The 25,556-nt window shown below is 42.2% G+C and overlaps 2 protein-coding genes and 1 pseudogene across 2 annotated transcripts; all 3 read left to right on the top strand.

Annotated features, from left to right (window-relative positions):
* Positions 1-6,124: 6,124 nt before the first annotated feature.
* LOC130140480 (uncharacterized) lies at positions 6,125-6,991 on the top strand. Its single transcript, XM_056319930.1, has one exon. It carries the CDS (start codon positions 6,125-6,127, stop codon positions 6,989-6,991), a length of 867 nt encoding a protein of 288 aa, XP_056175905.1.
* Positions 6,992-16,979: 9,988 nt separating this feature from the next.
* On the top strand, positions 16,980-18,675 carry LOC115664977 (L10-interacting MYB domain-containing protein-like; annotated as a pseudogene).
* Positions 18,676-19,450: 775 nt separating this feature from the next.
* On the top strand, positions 19,451-20,130 carry LOC130140479 (uncharacterized). Its single transcript, XM_056319929.1, has 2 exons — positions 19,451-19,591; positions 19,679-20,130. The coding sequence occupies exons 1-2, from the start codon at positions 19,483-19,485 to the stop codon at positions 20,128-20,130; spliced, it is 561 nt and encodes a 186-aa protein (XP_056175904.1). The 5' UTR covers positions 19,451-19,482.
* The last annotated feature ends 5,426 nt before the right edge of the window (positions 20,131-25,556 follow it).

Below are 25,556 nucleotides of genomic sequence, written 5' to 3'. Positions count from 1 at the left end.
GCCCAAGCGGAGCAAGCCTAGGGACGCCGCCGCCTCACCAAAGGATGGCTGCCGGATGAAGAGGGAGCTCATGGCCGCCGCGGCCGAGAAGAGGATGCTGGCCGCGAGGAGCGCTGGAGCGGCGTCGCCTCCGTCGCCTGCTCCGTCTCCGTCACAGTCCCCGTTGCCGATGTCGACGACGCCGAATAACGAGAAGTCTAAGCATGTCCCGAGGAGAGATGGGGGATTCAGTGTGGATGATGGGCAAACTGGGAGGGGACTGTCGAGCGAAGAAGCGCATCAGTTGTGACCCTAAACCCGACCCGGACCGACCCGACCCGACCCGACCCGACCCTATTCTTGGAGTATATGCTGAACAGGGTCTTGGGTCGGGTCGGGTCGGGTCGGGCCGAGCATGACCCTGTATATTTCGGGTCGGGTCGGGTATCATGAAAACCCGACCCGACCCGACCCATTGACACCCCTAACTATAACGCCCCCACCTTAGGGTTATTAGTATGACGTCTCGTTCGTTATTATCTTTGATTAAGTACAAGCGAAAGCAATTACTTCAAGAAAATTACAATCAAAATAAACAACGGGGTTATGGCAAGTATCATGAGCAAACCTTATATTTACAGCATACGCAAGAATATTTTACAACCCGACTTACGGGTCTTAATCGATTTTAGCCGTTTATACACAACAAAAGTTATGGCTTAGGTATCCTAAGCTCGCTACTATGGCTTCAATGCTCCTAGATTCCTCGAACTCCAACATAGCTCATACTCCCCTTCCCGCCACCGTCCGCTTTGTTGTCTCACGCCCCGCCCGTGGCGCCCCCTAGAGCTAGCCACCATTTCCACCAAAAGGGCCGTTGTACCTGTGCAAGGGTCTAACCAGGTCACCATTCGACCAGCAGTATCACGCCACGTAAGTGTAGGGGACTAAGTTCTCAAGGCCCTCATTAACCATAACAAAGGTAATAACCCGAGGGTAGGCCCGATGTTCACGGGTGTTGATAGCATCGACCACCTTAACTTCCATCTTTACAGATGTGCCGAAACGGGTCGGGGGAGATGCCATCTTACGGACCTGAAAAGAAAAACAACGGGGGATGAGTCGGGAAGACCCAATAAGTGAACTCACTAATGTCAAGTGAGGAGGAATCGATCGCCGTTAACATGAGGTGACCTTTACCACACCTGCGTCAATGGCAAATCAATAACAAAGTATATGCCAACAACAAGAGAACATCAAGCATGGCTATTACATGTGAGTATCACCAATCAAGTTCCGGTTTTAATCATATGTTAACCGTGAAAAACAAGAGAAGCCTTCTCGCAACCAAGTCATACTTGACTCTTGCAAAACGTGAGAAATATACACGTCTCAAGTATATACAAGACATAAGACAAAATAATCAACGATCATTCATAAGTCCGAAAACGGTCCAAGCAAACCATATCACAACGCATCTCATCTTCTTTTCCCGACATTAGGGAATTCATTTACTCTACTCGACAAGGCAAGATTTTATGGAAACCAAATAGTGACGTGAGAATGAAGTGGTGATTGGCGTGAGCAAAAGGAAAGTGGCGTGAGCAAGAGGAAGAACCGGCTGGTGGGTAGGCGTGTGAGAAAGCGTGAGTGATGTGAGAATGAGAGATGAAAAAGGAAGAAGAGATGGTGCAAGGTAACTAGGGGGGACCAAGCCTATTTATAGGCAAACCCAACTTGCTCACCAAGTTAAGAGTCAAAACTTACTCCTCAAGTTCTTGACTCTCTAGAATCTTCCAAGCTCTCATAATTCACTCGCCACATGGTCCAATCACCTTCATTCAAGTGTCACCTATAATTAAATGAAATCTTATCAAATATTAGGCCTAATAATTTGAGTGTCTAATTGACTACCAAGTGTCATACTAAGGTTATAATGCCCTAAGTTACAGTACATGAGTCACTCTATATATTAAATTCCAAGAGGACACCTAAGCCCGTACATTAATGTCTATAGGGACATATAAGCTATTCATGAAGAAAAGACAAATGTCATGATGAAATTGTCCATAAAGTCTAATGCCATCATTATCTAGATCTTGAAAATCTTGACTATTAATGAAGAAGAGCCAAAAGACCATGATGAAATGGCCTTGAAAGTCTTAGCCATTAATTTGGCTTCATGAGCAAGATTTAATTCTAGTCATATAATCTAAGCTTGGGCTTTAAGTTTTAATCTGGAGTTCAGATGACATATAGGAGCAATTAAGATCCTAAAACTTGGTCCTCAAGTTGCAATTGGCCCTAAAGTCTAAGCTTTATAATTAAGCTTCTTGTGCAAGCCTTTAATTTGAGGCCATTCATTTCCAACTTGGCCTCCAAGTTCTACCTTAGGGTCATTATGCCCTATTCATTCAAGGCCTAAATAAATCATGATGATCATTCTTTCTCTCTCTCTTTGGCCGTGAGCCATCTTGCTAGGCGTGAATGATGGTCTTGATCCTCAAGACTCAATTATAGAAGCCTTCCAGAAGAACACATTTTAGCTTCTGCCACCATATGTAAAGCCTCATTTCCCCTTTCATATGATCTCCAATCAAAGTGTAACATATCTCAATTGACATCCTCAAATTCGACCCTATTCGGAATGTAATGAAATGATGATTTTAATCGATGCACTATTAGTAATTCTCGCTCTGAATTGATCACTCATGAGAGACTAACCGATTAGGAAAGGCTGTTAAGGAATTAAGTACGCACGACCTGATAACTCGATCAGGGATTGACAATTCGACCATAAGGATTGACGAGGGACAATTTTGAGCCATTATAGACCGATCAAGGGATGGTTATAGAATGATTCGCCAATAGCATACAATCGGATCGCGGGTGATTCCGCTTGACCGTTGTATGTATTGCGAACGATCCTAAACCCATTGACTGATGATCGCGTACTTTGGAACTAGCGATTGATCCCTCGCAATTACATGACAATCGAGATCATCCATGGTTCGAGAAAACTTAAACGTGGTTTGATACCGAATCAACCACGGGTCGAATTCGCGTAACTCCTAAAAGCCGCCCGTTAGTTTGAGATATACTAAAGTCGCAATTGATTGATTTTTACCACGAATTATAATCCGAATTTGGATGTCGAATCTTTGAGGATTTCAAAACAAAATTATTGGACACCGCCTCATTGATTTGCTCGTTTATCGGTTTACTCGAAATTCTCGGAAAAGGATTTAGCGGGTCGAGAATTTGAGCCCACGAGGAAGTGGGCCGGATGAAGGCACATTGGGCCTCAAGCCCAATGTGATTCGGCCACATGGGCCCAAGGGAAACCCAAGTGGCCCAATTTAGCCCATTGAACCCAATTTCAAGCCCGATTTCAATTCAAGCCCAAGTTTGAGCCCATTAGCATTTTCAAGCCCATTCATAATCCGTTTGAGCCCAAATTTGATTATACGAGCCCGTACGAAATTCTAGCTCGTATACGCGTATAAGTATTTTTATACTTTGTGAAATTACCAAAATACCCTTCTAGCTTTTATGACAAAGAAACAAAGGCATTTAAGAGAGAGAAGACTTTTGTGCATTTTTGAATGATGAAAGAAGACTTTGAAGGCTTGTCTTAAATGAGAGAAATATCTCTCTTTTGTCTCTCTTTCCCCACTCTCTCTCTCATTTCACGGCCACCCCCTCCTCTCTCTTTTCTATCTCTCCATTTTCCTCTCAATTTTCACTCTTCTTCCCCCTTTTCTCCCTTTCTCGGCCAAACCAAACAGAAACAGCCTTTGGGCTGCTGTTCTTGCTGCTTTACGCCACCACTGAACCACCAGCAGCTCGCCGTGTTCGCCTGGAGCCGCACGCCGCCCGTTCAAGCCTTTTTCCGCCGCCGGTTCAAGCCGCCGAGCCAAAAACAGCCGTCCCAAAGCTGCTGTCCAGCCGAGACCCAGTCGTCTTTCCGTGTCAATTCCGGACCGTGCAAAGCGTAGCCCTCGTCGCCGCCGACGCACCGGTGTCTCCGGAATTTTAAGCGGGTGAGTTTTCGCACTAATCCTTTTGATTAGTATGTTAAACTTGCTTAGGATTGATTAGTTTAAGTTAATTGTGCTTAGTACTAATTGATTAGGGATTAGTGATAATCTATTGGATTAATTATATTATTATTTTATTAATTTTTGGAAATTAAATAATAATATTTTATTAATTTCGGAATTAAAAATATTATTATTTTATTAATATTTTTGTGGAAATTCCGAAATTAAATTGTGTTTATTTTAGGCTTAAATTGTGATGCCTAAGCTAGAATTTGCCTTATATATTGGTTTGTATGCCAAGTTGAATTGTTTGGTTAATTTTAAGTATAGAATGTCGGGTACTTAATTAATAAACCCTGAGGTGTCGGGTTTATTTGTTAAGTTTTATGTGAGAAATATGCTGTGGATACTTGAATATAGAAGCATGCCAAGTTTGGGAATTTATTGATATGTGCATAATCACGTGTGAATATTTTAGTACATTTTTTATGTGTGGAAGTTGGATATTTCAACGTATTAGCACGGATTATGTTTGCATCGGCCATTGAAAATTATAATGATGGAACCTGAGTGTTGCTATGTGTGCATGATCACCTAAAGATTCCTTTCGTGCCCGGTTATATCGGAAAACCGTATACCGGATGACCGTCAACCTAGGGTTTGGCCGTGGCCCTAACGGGTGTCCCCAATTTGGTAATTGGAAGCCGTCGCTGGTAGCAGGGGAGACGTAGTCATTCGCGAATCGGATTCGGAATGAACCCATTTATGGGATATGCCGTCATTGTGGTCGGGTGAGACGATGCCGTGCCCGATAGGGCGGGACGATGCCCGGTTATGCCGGAAGACTGCCAACCTGAGGCGAATATCGCGGGTTGTGCCGTAGCCCCTGGTGTGGCTGTAGTAATTGGAATACGCGTGAAAAATTGTGGTAGCATTGCGCTTGATTATGGAATGAAATTGTTAGGCACGGTATAGGACGGGCCGAAGCGGTTTGACTTTATAATCAGGACACGTGTGAATGCATTGTACTTGGGAAAATTGATGTGTATTCTGATTGTATTATATGCTTATTGCATTATTATGACATACGGTGAATCATAATGTACAGGGCGTGTGCATGTGCCCGGGGCAAGGTAAGGTTGCCTGTGATTGTGTTGTGAAGTACCTGTATGTTCTATATTGAGTTGTCTGCCACCGATGTATCGTTGCATGTGTTAGGTACATCCGAGATGAGTTGACCTCCTAGTCGAGGCTTAGGTCGTGAACTCGCTGAGATTTATCTCATTCGTTGTTGTTAACCACTTTTCAGGTCATCCGAAATGAGTACACGTACCGTTCCTTGGGAACCGGCTTTTTGAGGGAGAACACCTTTTGAGGTTATCCTCGTAGATAGAGGAGCTAGGTTAACCCCTACCTGTTCTGGTTGTAATCGGGAAGGTTCGCGTGGCGGACTTGTAATATATTAACCCGATGTATTGCTCATGATGTTGTTTAAATTGAGGTGTGTTTTCCTTACTATCCCGTTTATTGATTGTTGTTGGGTGAATTAAGTTCGCTTCCGCATGCGTTTAATAGATAATGATTCGATTGGGTCGGCGACGTGTCCTGGGACGTTGCATTTATAACGACCGTGGTGGGATGTTAGGGCGCTCGAGAGTCGGGGCGTGACATCCCTGTTTAAGTGGTATCAGAGTCAGGTTAGCTCGATCCAAGTTTGGTCGATACCTGGAGTGATAAGGTGCGATGAGTTTTGGGATAGTTAGTTAGGAAAACGTCTTGTGCCTGTGCATGATTACTTGATTTTATCGTTAGAAGCGGGTTGCTCATGACTTCTAATTCCTTGTTGGAATTGGAAAATAGGTTTCTGTGAGAATCCTGCGAGATGAGCAATCCTGAGCAAAGGACTCCTAGGAGAAAGGCAGCTCTAAATCAAATTGGTACTGGAGGAAGGGCTCAAGAGGATCCCTGGTTAGATAGGATTATGCAAGCCCTAGAGACTTTGGTAGGGCAACGAGCTCGGACCAGCTGCCGCACCGCTCGTTCTGCCGCCGCCGCACTTTGTTGATGTCCCGTTAGGCTGGGATCGGGATTGGGATCGACCAATGCACAAGCTGGTCGAACAATTTCTGAAGCTAAAGCCGCCGAAGTTCTCTGGCGTAGGTGATCCAGAAGCAGCAACTCTCTGGGTTAGAGAATTGGAAAAAGGTTTCGCCTTACTCAGGTGTTCTGAAGAAGAAAAGGTGACGTTAGCGGTTTACCAACTGCAGGGTAACGCTAGCACTTGGTGGGAAGCCACTCAAAGAAGAGTCTTTCCTGAAGGTACGGTTCCAGGGTGGAATGCCTTCGTGGAATTGTTTAACGGGAAATACTTCTCAGACTGCGCAAGAGAGCGGAAGATGGCTGAGTTCCAACAACTTCATCAGAATCATCTGTCAGTTGATCAGTACGAGGCGAGGTTAGCCGAGCTGTCAAAGTATGCCCCGAGATTAGTCGAAGAACCGATCGATAAAGCAAGGAGATTCCGAGATGGTCTGAAACCAGAAATCAAGGATCAACTAGTGCCCTTGAACCTGAAGAATTATGATGAATTGTATGAACGAGCTCAGCTGATTGAGAGGAACATGACAGAACGTACAGCCGCATCTGGATCGCGGTTTGTACCTAATCGGGATAATCGTCGGTTCGGGAAGGGACCGATGACTGGAGGAAGGTATCCTATTCCACCCAACAAGAAGAGTGGCGTTGGGAAACCGGCATACAACTCCAATGCCGCGTGTCGATTTTGTGGGAAAAGGCATGGGAACGGCCCTTGCCCAAACAAGACAGTGACAGTGACGTGCTTTAACTGCGGCCAACAAGGCCATTATTCGAGGAACTGTCCCCGTCAGAGGATGCCATCTCAACAAACCCAAGTGGGGCAACAAGCTAGCAATGCTCCGCAAAATCACCTAAATCGGCCACAGGCGTAGGGAAGAGTATATGCTATGGCCAGAAAGGAGGCGGAAGATTCGCCTGGTATGGTCACAGGTACGGTCTCTCTTCAAGATTATGCTGCATATGCACTATTTGACCCGGGAGCTTCGCATTCATTCATCTCTGAACAATTTGTCAAATTAGTGGGGCTTAAACCGAAACCTTTGGATGTAGTTCTTCGTGTTACCACTCCATTAAAAGAGGAAATGTTAGTTACAGTAGGATGTCCAGACTGTAAAATAGTTATTTGTGGTAGAGAGGAATTGATAGATTTACCGGTCATAGCGATGTATGACTTTGATGTCATAATCGGAATGAATTGGCTCACTAAGCAACGAGCTATAATGGATTGTTACCGTAAGGTAATTCAGTTAAATCCATTGAATCGTACCAGTTACGAGTTTGTGGGAAGCAGAGGAGGAACCTCGATCCCTTTGATTTCGTCGATTGAGGTAACTAGGCTATTGGATGATGGATGCCAAGGTTATCTAGCGACCGTAGTTAATTCATTGGTTGAGGAACCAAGAATGGAGGACATAGCTGTGGTGCGTGATTTTTCAGATGTCTTTCCGAAGGAATTACCGGGATTACCACCTGAAAGAGAGATAGAATTTATAATCGAGTTGGCCCCTGGGACAGAGCCAATTTCTAGAGCGCCTTACAGAATGGCATTATCAGAACTGAAGGAATTGAAGGTACATATGCAAGAGTTGCTGGATAAAGGATTCATTCGCCCTAGTGCATCACCTTGGGGAGCACCTGTATTATTCGTGAGGAAGAAAGATGGTTCGTTACGTTTGTGTATCGACTATCGACAGTTGAATCAGGTGACCATCAAGAACAAATATCCGTTGCCAAGGATAGATGACCTATTCGATCAACTGCATGGGGCGTCGGTATTTTCCAAGATAGACTTGAGGGCAGGCTATCATCAATTGAGAATTAAGAAGGAGGATATACCGAAGACAGCATTTCGGACTCGGTACGGTCATTACGAGTTTACGGTGATGCCGTTTGGATTGACTAATGCCCCAGCTGCTTTTATGGACTTAATGAACAGGGCGTTCAAAGCATATTTGGATCAATTTGTCATAGTATTCATTGACGACATACTGGTGTATTCAAAGAGCCCTGAGGAGCATGAGCAACACTTGAGGATGATTTTACTAACCTTAAGAGAACACGCACTTTACGCCAAGTTTAGTAAGTGTGAGTTCTGGCTCAGTCGAGTAGCTTTTCTCGGTCATGTGATCTCTGGTGAAGGAATCTCTGTGGATCCAACAAAGATTGAGGCAGTTATGAACCGGCCAAGACCGACAACGGTAACGGAGATTAGGAGTTTTCTAGGTTTGGCCGGCTACTACAGACGATTCGTAGAAAGGTTCTCTGCGATCGCTACTCCTATGACACATCTACTGAAGAAGGAAGCAAAGTTCGAATGGACGGATAAGTATGAGAGGAGTTTTCAAGAACTCAAGCACAAGTTAACTACCGCTCCAGTGCTGACGATACCATTCGGTCCTGGAGGGTATGAGATTTATAGTGATGCGTCACTTAAAGGATTAGGATGCGTTTTAATGCAACATGGAAAAGTAATTGCATACGCATCCCGACAGTTAAAGCCACATGAGTTAAACTACCCGACTCATGACTTAGAGCTAGCGGCGATCATTTTTGCCCTAAAGATTTGGAGACATTATTTATACGGCGAAAAGTTTCAGATTTACACGGATCATCAAAGTTTGAAGTACTTATTTTCTCAGAAGGAATTGAATATGAGACAGCGCCGATGGATGGAACTTCTCAAGGATTATGACTGCGACATCCTGTATCATCCAGGAAAGGCTAACAAAGTAGCGGATGCGCTTAGTCGAAAGTCTGCCATCGCGCACCTGATGATTAAGGAATGGACTCTACTTGAGAGAGTACGAGATTCGGAGTTCAAGTTTGAAGTGAGTCACCTTTCAAGTCTGTTGGCTACCTTAAGAATCGAGCCAGAGGTTCAGGCTAAGATTAAAGCGTTGCAGTTAACGGATCCTGAAATTCAGAAGATTCTGCAAGGGGATGCAGATAAAAGAAAACCTGATTTTCAGGTGACTGAGGATGGAACTTTAAGGTTTCGCGGACGACTGTGCGTACCCGACAGCATGGAACTCAAAGATGAGATCCTATCAGAAGCACATCGCAGCAAGTACAGCATTCATCCGGGTAGCACCAAGATGTATCAAAATCTACGTCAACACTATTGGTGGAGTGGCATGAAAGTGGATGTAGCCAAGCACGTAGCCAGGTGCTTGACGTGTCAACAAGTGAAAGCGCAGCATTGCAAACCAGGTGGACTGCTACGACCACTTGAGATCCCGGAATGGAAATGGGAACACATCATAATGGATTTCGTGATGGGTCTACCAAGGAGTCAGAGAGGTAATGACTCTATTTGGGTCATAGTGGATAGACTGACTAAGTCTGCTCATTTCATTCATGTACGAAAGGACTTTACCATGGACAGATATGCGGAATTGTATGTACGCCATATTGTTCGCCTACATGGAGTACCGGTGACGATTACTTCGGATCGAGATCCCAAGTTCACCGCTACATTTTGGAAAAGTCTTCAAGATGCCATGGGAACGAAGCTGCAGTATAGTACAGCTTATCATCTACAGACGGATGGTCAATCCGAGAGAACGATTCAAACTCTCGAGGATATGCTGCAAGCTTGTGTTTTGGATTTCAAGGGCAGTTGGGAGGAACAACTGCATCTCGTCGAGTTCGCTTACAACAATAGCTATCAACAGAGTATTTGAATGGCACCATTTGAAGCGCTGTATGGTAGAGCCTGCAGAACTCCGATATGTTGGGATGAGGTTGGAGAAAGGAGAATAACGGGTCCAGAGTTGGTACAGCAATCGGTTGAGGCAGTTAAGGTCATCAGAGAAAGGCTTAAGACAGCTCAGAGTCGTCAGAAAAGCTACGCAGACAAACGACGAAGACCTTTGGAATTCCAAGTAGGTGATCACGTCTTCCTCAAAGTGTCACCTATGCGAGGAACTTCACGATTCGGCAAGAAAGGAAAGCTAAGCCCAAGATATGTTGGACCGTTTGAGATTTTGGAGAGGATTGGAATCTTAGCTTATCGTCTAGCTTTACCGCCGAAACTGTCTCAAGTACATGACGTCTTTCACGTATCGATATTGAGAAAGTATGAACCCGATCCGACCCACGTGCTGAATTACGAAGACATAGACGTGGACGACAAAGTGTCGTACGTGGAAAGACCGGTACGGATTGAGGATAGAAAGGAACACGTGCTACGAAACAAGACGATTCCTTTGGTTAAGGTGATTTGGCAACACCACGGAACGGAAGGAGCAACTTGGGAAAGCGAAGAAGTAATGAGGCATCAACACCCCCATCTTTTTGAATAGTATGGTTATTTGTAAATTTCGAGGACGAAATTTCTTTAAGGGGGGAAGAGTTGTGACATCCTCAAATTCGACCCTATTCGGAATGTAATGAAATGATGATTTTAATCGATGCACTATTAGTAATTCTCGCTCTGAATTGATCACTCATGAGAGACTAACCGATTAGGAAAGGCTGTTAAGGAATTAAGTACGCACGACCTGATAACTCGATCAGGGATTGACAATTCGACCATAAGGATTGACGAGGGACAATTTTGAGCCATTATAGATCGATCAAGGGATGGTTATAGAATGATTCGCCAATAGCATACAATCGGATCGCGGGTGATTCCGCTTGACCGTTGTATGTATTGCGAACGATCCTAAACCCATTGACTGATGATCGCGTACTTTGGAACTAGCGATTGATCCCTCGCAATTACATGACAATCGAGATCATCCATGGTTCGAGAAAACTTAAACGTGGTTTGATACCGAATCAACCACGGGTCGAATTCGCGTAACTCCTAAAAGCCGCCCGTTAGTTTGAGATATACTAAAGTCGCAATTGATTGATTTTTACCACGAATTAGAATCCGAATTTGGATGTCGAATCTTTGAGGATTTCAAAACAAAATTATTGGACACCGCCTCATTGATTTGCTCGTTTATCGGTTTACTCGAAATTCTCGGAAAAGGATTTAGCGGGTCGAGAATTTGAGCCCACGAGGAAGTGGGCCGGATGAAGGCACATTGGGCCTCAAGCCCAATGTGATTCGGCCACATGGGCCCAAGGCAAACCCAAGTGGCCCAATTTAGCCCATTGAACCCAATTTCAAGCCCGATTTCAATTCAAGCCCAAGTTTGAGCCCATTAGCATTTTCAAGCCCATTCATAATCCGTTTGAGCCCAAATTTGATTATACGAGCCCGTACGAAATTCTAGCTCGTATACGCGTATAAGTATTTTTATACTTTGTGAAATTACTAAAATACCCTTCTAGCTTTTATGACAAAGCAACAAAGGCATTTAAGAGAGAGAAGACTTTTGTGCATTTTTGAATGATGAAAGAAGACTTTGAAGGCTTGTCTTAAATGAGAGAAATATCTCTCTTTTGTCTCTCTTTCCCCACTCTCTCTCTCATTTCACGGCCACCCCCTCCTCTCTCTTTTCTATCTCTCTATTTTCCTCTCAATTTTCACTCTTCTTCCCCCTTTTTCTCCCTTTCTCGGCCAAACCAGCAGAACAGCCTTTGGGCTGCTGTTCTTGCTGCTTTACGCCACCACTGAACCACCAGCAGCTCGCCGTGTTCGCCTGGAGCCGCACGCCGCCCGTTCAAGCCTTTTTCCGCCGCCGGTTCAAGGCCGCCGAGCCAAAAACAGCCGTCCCAAAGCTGCTGTCCAGCCGAGACCCAGTCGTCTTTCCATGTCAATTCCGGACCGTGCAAAGCGTAGCCCTCGTCGCCGCCGACGCACCGGTGTCTCCGGAATTTTAAGCGGGTGAGTTTTCGCACTAATCCTTTTAATTAGTATGTTAAACTTGCTTAGGATTGATTAGTTTAAGTTAATTGTGCTTAGTACTAATTGATTAGGGGTTAGTGATAATCTATTGGATTAATTATATTATTATTTTATTAATTTTCGGAAATTAAATAATAATATTTTATTAATTTCGGAATTAAAAATATTATTATTTTATTAAATATTTTTGTGGAAATTCCGAAATTAAATTGTGTTTATTTTAGGCTTAAATTGTGATGCCTAAGCTAGAATTTGCCTTATATATTGGTTTGTATGCCAAGTTGAATTGTTTGGTTAATTTTAAGTATAGAATGTCGGGTACTTAATTAATAAACCCTGAGGTGTCGGGTTTATTTGTTAAGTTTTATGTGAGAAATATGCTGTGGATACTTGAATATAGAAGCATGCCAAGTTTGGGAATTTATTGATATGTGCATAATCACGTATGAATATTTTAGTACATTTTTTATGTGTGGAAGTTGGATATTTCAACGTATTAGCACGGATTATGTTTGCATCGGCCATTGAAAATTATAATGATGGAACCTGAGTGTTGCTATGTGTGCATGATCACCTAAAGATTCCTTTCGTGCCCGGTTATATCGGAAAACCGTATACCGGATGACCGTCAACCTAGGGTTTGGCCGTGGCCCTAACGGGTGTCCCCAATTTGGTAATTGGAAGCCGTCGCTGGTAGCAGGGGAGACGTAGTCATTCGCGAATCGGATTCGGAATGAACCCATTTATGGGATATGCCGTCATTGTGGTCGGGTGAGACGATGCCGTGCCCGATAGGGCGGGACGATGCCCGGTTATGCCGGAAGACTGCCAACCTGAGGCGAATATCGCGGGTTGTGCCGTAGCCCCTGGTGTGGCTGTAGTAATTGGAATACGCGTGAAAAATTGTGGTAGCATTGCGCTTGATTATGGAATGAAATTGTTAGGCACGGTATAGGACGGGCCGAAGCGGTTTGACTTTATAATCAGGACACGTGTGAATGCATTGTACTTGGGAAAATTGATGTGTATTCTGATTGTATTATATGCTTATTGCATTATTATGACATACGGTGAATCATAATGTACAGGGCGTGTGCATGTGCCCGGGGCAAGGTAAGGTTGCCTGTGATTGTGTTGTGAAGTACCTGTATGTTCTATATTGAGTTGTCTGCCACCGATGTATCGTTGCATGTGTTAGGTACATCCGAGATGAGTTGACCTCCTAGTCGAGGCTTAGGTCGTGAACTCGCTGAGATTTATCTCATTCGTTGTTGTTAACCACTTTTCAGGTCATCCGAAATGAGTACACGTACCGTTCCTTGGGAACCGGCTTTTTGAGGGAGAACACCTTTTGAGGTTATCCTCGTAGATAGAGGAGCTAGGTTAACCCCTACCTGTTCTGGTTGTAATCGGGAAGGTTCGCGTGGCGGACTTGTAATATATTAACCCGATGTATTGCTCATGATGTTGTTTAAATTGAGGTGTGTTTTCCTTACTATCCCGTTTATTGATTGTTGTTGGGTGAATTAAGTTCGCTTCCGCATGCGTTTAATAGATAATGATTCGATTGGGTCGGCGACGTGTCCTGGGACGTTGCATTTATAACGACCGTGGTGGGATGTTAGGGCGCTCGAGAGTCGGGGCGTGACAAAATTCCCAAGGTTTCAAGTGAGAAATGGTGCATATTTGAAATATGATAAAACTGGGTAGTTTTGCACTGTTCAAGAAACCAGACTTGAAAAAATAGTAAATAGACTCAGAAAATTCTCAAATTTGAATATGTCATAAACAAGGCCTTAACAACATTTCCTATAGAGAACATGAAATCTGAATCTTTCTATATACACAACTTTTTGTAGCTCAAAGACAGACTAAAAATAATTCGTTGGAATAGAACCCTTGCTTCTCAAAGCAAGCTCTTTCTAGAATTCAAATTATATCCAAAAATTCCCAAATTTATATATGTTATAGAGGAAGAAGTTCTTAACAACTTTTGTGAAGGAAGTTTGTTCAAACTCGGCCCATAAAAGTTTGTATAAAATTGAGAAAGTGTAAACATAATAGAAATACCCATTATGGGCAGTTTTACATGGTCCGAAAATGAGGTGATCGTCCAGCCCAAATCAAGTCCGAAAATTCTGAAATTAAAATATGTTAAATTTGAAGATATTTGGAACAACTTTGAAGAAGGAAATTTCTGGAAATTCGGTTCACAATTTTTCCATAAAAATAACAAAACGAGGTGGTACTAGGGACTCGAAACTAGGTTTTCCAGAACAAGAGTAAAAATTGGTTTCGATTGGGAAAACCACCAAATTTAATCCATAGCCATTTCTCGAGGACTGAAATTGAGGATGTTACATGAATCATTCCATGAGATTAGCAATATACAATGAGTTTGTTAACTTGAAGTTACTTTCCGTAGCGGATACACGTTTTGCTTCGATGATTGTAATGCTTAGGAGGTTTAAGTAGGGGTGAGCATGGTTCCAGGTTCTACCCTGAAACTTGAGAACTTGACTAGTGAGAACCTATAGGTTTCAGGTTCCAAGGTATGCAAGGTAGGTTTCAGGTTCTAAAAATCGAGAAACCTGTTTCGACGGGACCTGGAACCTGAAACCTAAACAAGTTTTTGTATTTTTTCTTAGTTTATGTTTTCATGTGATCCTGTGATGTTTCATGGCGTTAGATAATGAGTGTATAATCTGGAACCACTATTCTAAGCTTTTATTTTATGACTTGTTAATATTTCATATTTTTCGTGTGTTTAAATATAAGTTGTTATCAGTGGATCAAAGGAGCAAGTGGTGGAACCTGGGTAGACCCTAAAACTAACCTAGAATTTGTGATTGGGTAGGTTTCAAATTCCAAAAAATGAAGAACCTATTCTCATGGGTAGGTTCCAGGTGGAATCTGTACGGAACATGGAACCACTCACCTCTAGTATCGATTCACGCAATGAATTCTCATTTTAATTGTATTTATTTGAACCGTAATGTCAGGAAAACTAGTCTTTTGTATTCTCTTTGGTGAATGACAAGCTTGTTCGGTATTGTTGCATTCATTTTCGTTTTGTTTAACTAAAAATGAAATAAATAAAAAAAGAACATGTTAGATCCTAGAGCCTACCCTGGAACTTGTGATAGGGTAGGTTCCAAGTTCCAAGTTCCGACGGATAGGTTCCAGGTTCCAAAAAATGAAGAACCTATGCCCGAAGGTAGGTTCTAGGTTCTAGGTGAAACCTGTAAAGAATCTGGAACCGCTCACTCCTAGGTTTAAGTTGATAAAAAGTAATCTTCAAATCATGGTTATCTGTGACAAATAGAATATCTATCGAAATGATAATCAAGAGAGGGCTAAGTTTATTAAGGAGAAGGTGTTGAATGATTTTTGGTGGGATTCAATTGATTATATACTTTTCTTTACAGTTTCTATTTATGACACGCTTAGAATTTGTGACACCGACAAGCCTTGTCTTCACTTAGTTTATAACATATGGGATTCAATAATTGAAAAAGTGAAGAAAGCTATATATGAGCATGAAGTGAAAAGTTGAGACGAGGAGTCTACATTTTATGAGGCGGTTTATACAATTCTTGTGAATCATTGACTAGAAACAACACTCCACTTTATTGCTTGGCACATGCCTTGCATCCTAAGTAAGTTCTACAATTGTATGAGATTATTACTTTATTAGTTGTTCTTTCTTTGACATGATAATATAATACTCCTCTTACTTATTATGATTTTCTATTTTTATTTTATTTTATTAAATAAGGTACTATAGTGATCAATGGCTCAATGAAGATCCTTCTCGAGTTTCTCCATACAAGGATAATGAGATCATCCAAGAGAGAAAAAAATGCTTTAGCAAATACTTTCCTAACTTGGATGAGCGCACCAAGGTGAATTTGGAGTATGTAAATTTTACGTGCAAAAATGGGGAGTTTAGAGAATTTGATTCCATTCAAAGTCGGTATTCTATGGATCCTAGGGCTTGGTGGGTTATTCACGATGGAAGTGCACCTATACTTCAAAATATAGCCTTAAAGCTTCTTGCACAACCTTCTTCTTCATCATGTGCCGAGAGGAATTGGAGTACTTAGGTTGCGTTTGGGAGTAGCTTTGGCAAGTGACTTTAGGCATCTAAAGCCCTTTGGGCTAAAAATTGGTGTTTGGGGAAATTTTTTAGAAACCCCATTGAAGGAAAGTTGGCCTTCAAAAGGCCAAAAGCCCAAGGCAGCAGGAGAGGAGCATTGGGCATTTCAGCATTCTCGGCAAGCTGAAGGGAGGAATAAAGAATTTTTTTTATTGTCGAAATTGCCCTCATAAATTTATCTAATTTGCACTTTAACCCTTCTTTGCTTCTAACCCTAGAAGCCATCCCTTACGCCGCAGCCGCAACCCCACGCCCTTCACCTCCTTCCAGAGAAACGCTGCTGCGTAGAACTTCCCTCCCAAAACCAAGGAAAAGAAGAAGAAGAAGAGCAAACCCTAATCCTCAAATCCCGTATCTCCTCTCTCTCCCTTGTGGCCTTCGTTTCTTGTTCTCCTGCGATGCTCCGTCCCTCTCTCCGTCGCACTGGCTCCCGCGCCTGCACCCACCGACCGGCCCTCTTTGGGCATCTGCACGCTGCTCCGTGACGGTAATCTCTCTCACTCGCATGTACGCACTCCATCTCGCTCGATTATGTTCGGTGTGCCTCAGCAGCTTTTGATTTGGTGCTTGTGGTTTTCGGATTTGTTGCGTTGCTCCTCTGCTTTTGCTTGTAGTCTTGGTTTTTGGAGTTGAGGTTTTTAGCCGTTGCAATGGCAGCAGTGTTATGCTGAGCATTCGGTAAGTTTTTTCGTGGTGCTCGGCGCCGAGAAATTCTTGGCCGTTTTTTGGGTTTTGCCAGAGGTTGAGCGAGATGGGGATCCTTTAGTCTAATTGCTACCCGTTTGAGTTTTTAGTATGGGATCCCTCCCTTGATGTCCATGGCAGTTTGACTCTATGGGCGGCTGGGATTGAATTTTATAGCATTTAGTTAGCTGAGGTCTACGTACGTCATTCTATACGCAGGGCGCCCTTACAAGCATGTTGAGCACTACTGCATTTAGCTTCTATGCTAGAAAAATATGAAAGCAATGCCCTAGAGCCTCGTGTAATTTCACAATCACCCTTTGTGTCCTAGTACCACCTTTGCCTCCTCGGCACTATTGTGTTAAACGGCTACTTTATTGTTTCCGCGGGGTTTGTTTCAAATCGGTGGTTTTGTTGGGCGAGTTATGCTCAATCAATTTTGTCATTGTTTGGTGTGATTACATCTAGATTCTATGTTTTATGTGTATGGTTCAACTTACACGTGCAAGGGGCTGTTGAGATTTAGGCTTGATATACTTGTGGGCTTGTTTGCGATAGCTTAAGTTTTTGGTAAAAGGGGGTTCAACAAGAAAAAAGAATTGTTATACTTTTGTTGGATATCGGATTGTGCTGTAGCTTTATGTTCTATCTTTAATGTTCTATCAAAATTTGCATACGCATGTGTTCATTCATGTTTACGGAATTGGGTCATACTTTAATCTCGTTTATTTGCATTTTTCAAATCTGTTTGTGGTTATTTTATTGGAAGATGGCAAGTTCATCAAAGGAAAAGGCATATTGGAGCCCGGAAGATGTAGAAACTTTTTGTCAATTGTGCATTGAACAAATTGAAAAAGGCAATCGGCCGGAAAGCAATAAAAGGGATGGATGGATGGACAGCCATAATTAACAAGTTTGAGGAGCTAAGGGGCAAAAAGTTTGATAAAAATCAAATGAAGAGTAAGTGGGATAATCTGAAGGAAGAATGGAAAAAATGGAAGCAATTGATTCAAAAGGAAACGGGACTAGGATGGGATCCAAGGAAGAAAACTATTGATGCGAGTGATGAATGGTGGGAGAGGAAAATTAAGGTGTTTGTCTCTTCTTTTGTTACTTTTTGGTAAGTTCATATTTTATGATACAACTCATGAAAATGTTTTATTATAACAGGCCAATCTTAAACTTAAAGTTTTTCGAACGAAAGGAATACATCTGGAGCTTAAAGCTTTGTTGGATAGAATGTTCGAGGGTACAGTTGCTACTGGAAGTATCACATGGAATCCTGCCCAAGGTTTATGCAATGATGAGGATATTGAGGCCACACAAGCCGATATTAGTGATTGTGCAGAATCTACTGATGATACTTTAGAGTGCAATGTAGGTGAAAAGGTAGTTGAACCAAGTCAAAGTAATAGCCATAAAAGAGTGGCGGAGAGTTCAATAAGGCAAGCTCGAGGGAAGAAAGAAAAAAAAGTGACTGGACCGGCCAAGTTAGCATCGCAAATTGATAGACTTTGTTCAGCTATTGAAAGTAGGAGCAATGCGACATCTATTGCAAGGGAGTTTGATCCTTATAAAGAAATTATGCAAACATTGAAAGTCATCCCTGAGATTAAGCAAGACCGAAAGTTATACTTTTTTGCACTCTCACATTTTGCTGAAAAGAAAGACAACAGGAAAATTTTCATGAACTTGGATGGACATGAAGCAAAGGTCGAGTGGCTCAAGTTTAAGTTGGAAGAGCACAATAGTCATCGCTAGGATGTAGCTACTTGTTTGAACTCTTTCTACATTATTGTAACGTGATGCTTATTTTCAATTGGTGTTTTGCACTGTGTTTGCACTACTTGTGAACTCTATTTCTATTTATGTTCTAATGTGAGACATGTTTTCAGTCGGTGTTTTTTTGATTGGGTAAAGTTTGCATATATATGATGGATGATATAATTGTTCCATCGATGGCTGATCTATATTATTCATCACTTTTCTTATTGTAACTCTATATTTTGTTGCTTCGATAGTTATGGATGATTCTCCTGAATGGAAAAACCATGAAAATGGGAAAGAGGAATATTGGCAACTTGTGGGAGCTAGTCAATGTGCAGTCGCTTATCAGGAAATATACAGTTACAAAGTACCTTGTATGACATCTTCACATACAGGAAATGCATGGTTAGAAGAGCTGATGAGCGAAGATGCTAATCCGATAAGGTGCTATCAAATATTTAGAATGGATAAGATTGTATTTAATAGTTTAATGCATGACTTAGTGACACACTATGGTCTTCAAGGAACTAGGAATATTGATGTTACAGAAATGCTTGGAATGTTTCTTCACATTTTAGGACACGGTGTAGGTAACAGGTTAACACAAGAGCGTTTTCAATGTTCCGGGGAAACCGTGAGTAGGTACTTTAGCTTAGTATTAAATAAAGTATGTGAAATGGGAAAAGATTTGATCCAACCAATTGATCGGCAATTTAGGGAAGTTCCAAAGAAGTTCCATATTTTAAGGTACGTTTAGATTATACAATATAAAGGAATAATTAAATATAAATTTCGATTATACAATCATGTTTGGGTTTTCGTTTCAGGATTGCATTGGAGCTATTGATGGCACACATATCCCAGCAGTGGTACCTTTGCACGATCAGATTCGTTTTATTGGTCGAAAAGGAACACCGACTCAAAATGTATTAGCAGTGTGTAATTTTAACATGGAATTTACTTATGTTTACGCAGGTTGGGGGGGACAAGCTCATGATACTCGTATTTTCTATGAAGCCCTCAGAAGATTTGATGTACGATTTCCTCATCCTCCTCCAGGTTCGTTATTAATGGTTTTTGTGCATTAGAGCATTAGTATGTATCAATATGGTATATGTTGATTAAATTTACATAATATTTGTGTAGGTAAATATTATTTAGTAGATGCCGGATATCCAAATCAAACAGGTTATTTGGGGCCATACAAAGAAGGTAGATATCATTTGCTAGAATTTCGACAAGGTCCTGCACCTTCAGGTTATCGGGAGATATTCAACCGTCATCATTCATCGCTAAGATCAGAAATTGAGCGGGCCTTTGGTGTATTGAAGAAGAAGTGGAAGATTCTAAAGCATATGCCAAGTTATCCATTTGAGAAGCAAGTGAAAATTGTTATAGCAGCAATGACCTTGCACAATTATATACGAAAAAACGCCGTCAGTGATAAACATTTTGCAAGAGCAGATTTGGATCCCAATTATGGATATTCAATTGATCTTGATTATGTGAATGACGAGACTAGTGCTTCAAATGATAATTTATTTTCTGACATGACACGTTTACGTGATCAAATAGCCATGAGTTTACTAAATACTTAAGATGCTTGTAAATTTCAGTGATAATTTATTTTTTTCCTCGATGCATACGTGACAATGTTTATTATAATTAAAGTACTCTCTTTTTGCAAAGATGTGGTTTACTTATTCATTAATTTGTTAATATATCTCTTTTACATTACTCTAAACGCGAAAATATAAAAGTTACGGTCATTATTTTTTTTCCAATTTTAAACAAATTAAAATTGAAAAACTTAAATTGGTCAAATCAAGGACTTTCTCCAAATATATGTTTACCAAACAGCATTTCCCCAAAGTTGCTTCCAAAGGCACTTTTCAATTATAGTTTACCAAACAGTCTTTGCATTTCACCAAAACCCTCTAAACTAAAGGCCTTTGCTTTTCTCCAAAGGCTTTCCCCAAAAGTCTTCCCAAATGCAGCCTTACTCCTTTATGCACTCGGTGAGGAGAAATAAGATGAACCAAAAACGTGTAGAAAATTTGGTTTTCATTCATAGTAATCTTCGTCTTTTATTAAGAAAAAGCCCACAATATTGACAAAGAGAGATCAAGATGTGAGATATTGATGGAGATGCATTTGACATGTTTGAAGATGTTGGAGTGCTAGAAGTTATGAATCTTTCACTTGATGAGCCGGAGATGGAGTCCGATGTATTGTTAGAAGAAGTGGATAATGTAAATGAATGACTTCTTGTTATATTTGATGATGAAGTGTGGATTGTTTTTTTTTTTTTTTGGACTTTTTGTTGAATGTTAAATTTAATGGTGGTTTGTGGATTGCTTGTTTTATTTTCTCCAAGTTTTATGGATTATTGGAATGGAATGTAGTTGAATTTGTTAAATTGAAACAATGAATGATATTAACAAATGGTGGATTAGTGTTTTTAGTGTAAATTCATTTTAGGCTCTTTTTTTCTTATTATTTATTTATTTATGGATTTGAATCAAATTAATTTATCATGTATATATAAAAATATACATTTAATATACAATGTGTCCCAACGTATCGGAATTTTCTATTTTTTGAGAAATAACGTGTCGCATGTCGTGTCGTATCGCGTGTCGGTGCTACTTAGATCGACCACCATTGTCACATTCCTCCGACACCGTCAAATCTTCAGCATTTCCTATGACATGATCCCCAGTAGCATATGTACCACCAAATACAATACACAACTTGGGATACTGAGGAAATCCATCCTTCTTGAATTTTGCCCACCTAATATTATCCTGCAATTTTCACAATAATGACATATGTCAGCAACATAATCAAATCTTTGGGAAAAAACCACCAAAAACCCCAAACTTTGCCATCTGTGACACATTTACCCCGAACTTTTTTTTGTGACACCAAAAACCCCGAACTTTGCTTTTTGTGACACATTTACCCCAATGTATTTAGTCCATGGGCATTTTCGTCCTTTTTGCTTTTTCTTTTTTTTTTCTTTTTTTTTTTCCTTTCCGGTGAGGGGGGGCCTCGCCGGCGTTGGGCAAGGGCTGCCCTCGCCGGATCCGGCGAGGGGGGCCCTCGCCGGCGTCGAGCGAGGGCGGCCCTCGCCAGATCCGGCGAGGCGGCCCTCGCCGGCGTCGGCGAGGTTCGCCTCGCCTAGGCGAGCAAGGGCGGCCCTCGCCCAACTCAGGCGAGGTCGACCCTCGCCGGCGTCGGGCGAGGGTCGACCTCGCTCGAGTTGGGCGAGGGCCACCCTCGCTCGCCCGAGCGAGGGCGACCTCGCCCGGGCGAGCGAGGGCGGCCTCGCCCAATCCGACGAGGTCGACCCTCGTCGGCGTCGAGCGAGGCGGCCCTCGCTCGCCCGAGCGAGAGCGACCCTCGCCGACGCCGGCGAGGGCTGTCCTCGCCGGATCTGCGAGGGCCGCCCTCGCTCGGCCGCCGGCGAGGGTCGGACCTCGCCGATCGGGCGAGGGTCGCCTCGCTCACCCAAGCGAGGCGGACCTCGCCGACGCCGGCGAGGTTCGCCCTCGCCCGGGCGAGCGAGGGCGGCCCTCGCCTCGAGTCGGACGAGGGCCGCCCTCGCCGCCTAGGCGAGGGCGAACCTCGCCTAACGCCGGCGAGGACCGCCTCGCTCGGCGCGGCGAGGGCCCCCTCGCCGGATCCGGCGAGGCGCCCTCGCCCGACGCCGGCAAGGCCCCCTCGCCGGAAGGAAAAAAAAAAAAAAAAGCAAAAAGACGAAATTGCCCATGGACTAAATACATTGGGGTAAATGTGTCACAAAAAGCAAAGTTCGGGGTTTTTGGTGTCACAAAAAAAAGTTCGGGGTAAATGTGTCACAGATCGCAAAGTTTGGGGTTTTTGGTGGTTTTTTCCCCAAATCTTTTAAAACTTACATCTACAATGATATCAAAATAATCAAAAGTTCAAAGATACCTTAATGTGAGATTCATATATACTTGGATCGTCAATAACTACTGTTTTATTCACATTATCCCAGCCAAATTCGGATTATGAAAGAAGCTTCTTTAAACTACCATATTATTTTCTCAGTTTGTTCACCTTGTTCTTCAATTATAGTAAGTTATATTGGCATCCTATCTAATTAAAGAATACAGCCCATACATTATTCCACCCTACTTTATTATAAGTAGAAGAGGTGCGATTTCCCTTTTTGACCTCTTCAACCAACAAACTTACAAATAGGTTGGTTAAAGGCTTGGTCCACTTTGCATTTAAAGTCTCTTTTTGAGATGCCATTTAACCTTGACCGGTTGAGCATCATATGAGTTATGCATTGAATTAATAACATAGTCATGTAGATGTTACAAGCAATACACACAACTATTCTCAAGAGAAGCAGCAGCACGAGAAAATTTGGAAAATACAATCTCAAGCTACAATTCGAGCTAAACAAAGAAGCATATGCTTCGGCAAAGCTAAAGGCACAAAGAAGGGGAAAAGAAAAAGGGCATAGGGATACATCATCGCCATAAAAGATATGCATTCTCCACGTCTCATTCTCGAGATCCAAGTGCCAAGTAAGAATTAAGCTAAAGCAATACAAGATTCAAGGTTTGAGAATGGTCGCAATCTCTGCATTCACCCATTACCAGAAATCCAATCGGAGCTCAGATTCAATTATCCACCAAGGAAAATGGAATCAATATCAACAAGTTGCCGAGCTAGTCAAGAGGGTTATAGCCCCATGAAAAATCAGAATCTCTAGAACCAAAATCCAACTAGCGGACCAGCTAAGAGATGCCCGACAATCGCACCAATCAACCAACACAAGAACTCCATTGTCCAAACAGGCTCGAAACTCTCCACTCTCCACAAGGTTCTCAGCTATCGAAACAAGCAGAACGCGAAGATACGAAGGATAACCAGAAATGCACATGACCAACCACAACTCTTGGAGGGAGATCTGAGAATGTACTTGAGACGAACGACGAGCGGAGGAGGTGAGGCAATGTGGTGATTACATAAAGGGGAGCCGAGGAGGGTCGATCCAAAAGAGATGGAGAGCCAAAATCAACGCGACGGATCAGCACGTCAATCTGTGTACTCATGCTGTGCGTTACGGCTAGCTAGGTAGGGCCACTGGATTTCTTTGGGAGCTAAGACGAAAAAATCAACGAGGGTTGTAGCGAGCAAGCCGTCGCCCAGATCGGCGAGCGAGCATAGCCCTCACTCAACGGTGGTGATGGCGCCCCTCTCATAGTTGCGAGTCAGCAAGAACTCACCTCGAACAAGAAGCTTGGTCGGTGAAGGAGTAGTGGTCGTCGTGAAGGAAGGCGCCGGTGAAGGAGCAGCAGCGATCCAGTTCTTGTGTGAACTCACCACGAGCATGTCACACTGGTTTTCTATTGTTAGAGTTTTGATTTTTTTTTGTTTCCGAAATTAAGAATCAACTTTTTTTTTATTCCTGATTATGTTCCAAAACTATTTCTGGGAACAAAAATTTATCAAATAGATTTCTGTTCTTTTTTTGTTCCTGGGAATAAAAGAATAGAATCAAACACTGTTTGGCCGGTTTCCAAACAGGCCCTAATTCTTTCCAGCTCTTGTTAGGCACAAATTCGGCCATATAGAGGACCTTTGGTTCCGAAAAAAAAAAAGGACCTTTCCTCGGCTGATCAGAGGGGGGACTCGCCCCCCCCCCCCCCCACAAAAAAAAAGTAGAGGTGATTTCGGCCACGAGCAGAAAAAGAAAATTGTACAAAAGGCAGAGGAGAAAATTGCCACCTAGAAGAGAGGAATCCAATGCGATTTTACGAAATTGATGATTATTAGACCTATTAAACGGGTAGATAGGATCCGATTTTGGTCGGGTCGAAAGTGTTCCGACCCAAATTGACCCATTCACCCGTTTTGACCTATTTCCATGCAATTAAAATTTAGTGACCCATTCCTGACCCAAACCATATTACTAAAGTACTTTTATATATAACCCAATTTAGGAAAACTCACACCCAAATTAAGGTGAAAAAATAGAGTGAGCGAGTGCAGAATCGAGTGAGAACAAGAGAATGAAGAAAGAGTCATAGAAGTGGGTGGGCCTAAGAAAGTTGTGAACTTATTTAGCATCAATATTAAACCTATTTATGACATATAGAGTTGGGTCTAAACCCAATAACTGAATATAACTAACTTACGTAATAACTCACTCCATCAAATATGGATTAAGAAATAGCTCTATGGCCCATTTTGACAGATCTAGCTACTATGCACTCGTTTCATGTCAATTTATGTTGAGACTTTGAATAGAAACATGGAGACATATGTTTCTTAAACCTGTTCAAAGGATTTGAGCATAGGAGACTTAGAAATTCACTTTTCATGTTAGAATATGTCTCAAGTTTGAGTTTGTAAACGAAACTTGGCCGAGTTAATTAAAGTTATAAATTTGGATATTTTGCAAATCGAGCAAAGCTAACTTCCTTTAGCAAGTTAGGGCAATGAAAGAAAATATAAAAGGAAATAAAAGATAATGATATCCTAATTTAAGTCGCTAAAGAGATTTTTTTTTTTGTCTGTCATATTTCTAACTCTTCTCACTTTCTGACTTTTGCTCTGCATTGCAGAGCGTGGGAGTTGAACGCCCCGTTGAACCTCACACCTGTGATACTAGCGTCCCCACCTCTTCAATCCCTTACCAGCAGGGCGTATGCTTACTATTGACACTAAGGAGAATTCAAAAGGAGACTTGGACTTTGTTAAGATTGTCTGTTTGTCCAAACAAACCAAGTATAAACTCATTATTCATTCCTTGTACTTGGATCACTCATGTTCATTATTTCATGTACTTATTGTGCCTCAAATGCTCTTACCATACTTAGAAAATCAGTATAATCTTTCTCGTGAGCAAGTCTTGGCTAGTCACTAGCAAATACTGAGATCACTTGTTTTGACGTCAGAATCCAACACTTTGATCTATCGCCATGACTGGTCAGTAGCTACAGTCGCACTCCCATTGCCCTTTCATGCATTGTTCTTT

Source organism: Syzygium oleosum, unplaced genomic scaffold (genome assembly GCF_021117445.2).
Source record: "Syzygium oleosum isolate NSW1041296 unplaced genomic scaffold, Sole_v2.1 Sole_v2.19, whole genome shotgun sequence".
NCBI lineage: Eukaryota > Viridiplantae > Streptophyta > Magnoliopsida > Myrtales > Myrtaceae > Syzygium > Syzygium oleosum.
Note: the sequence above shows the minus strand (reverse complement) of the source record. Positions and strands in the feature narration are given on the sequence as shown.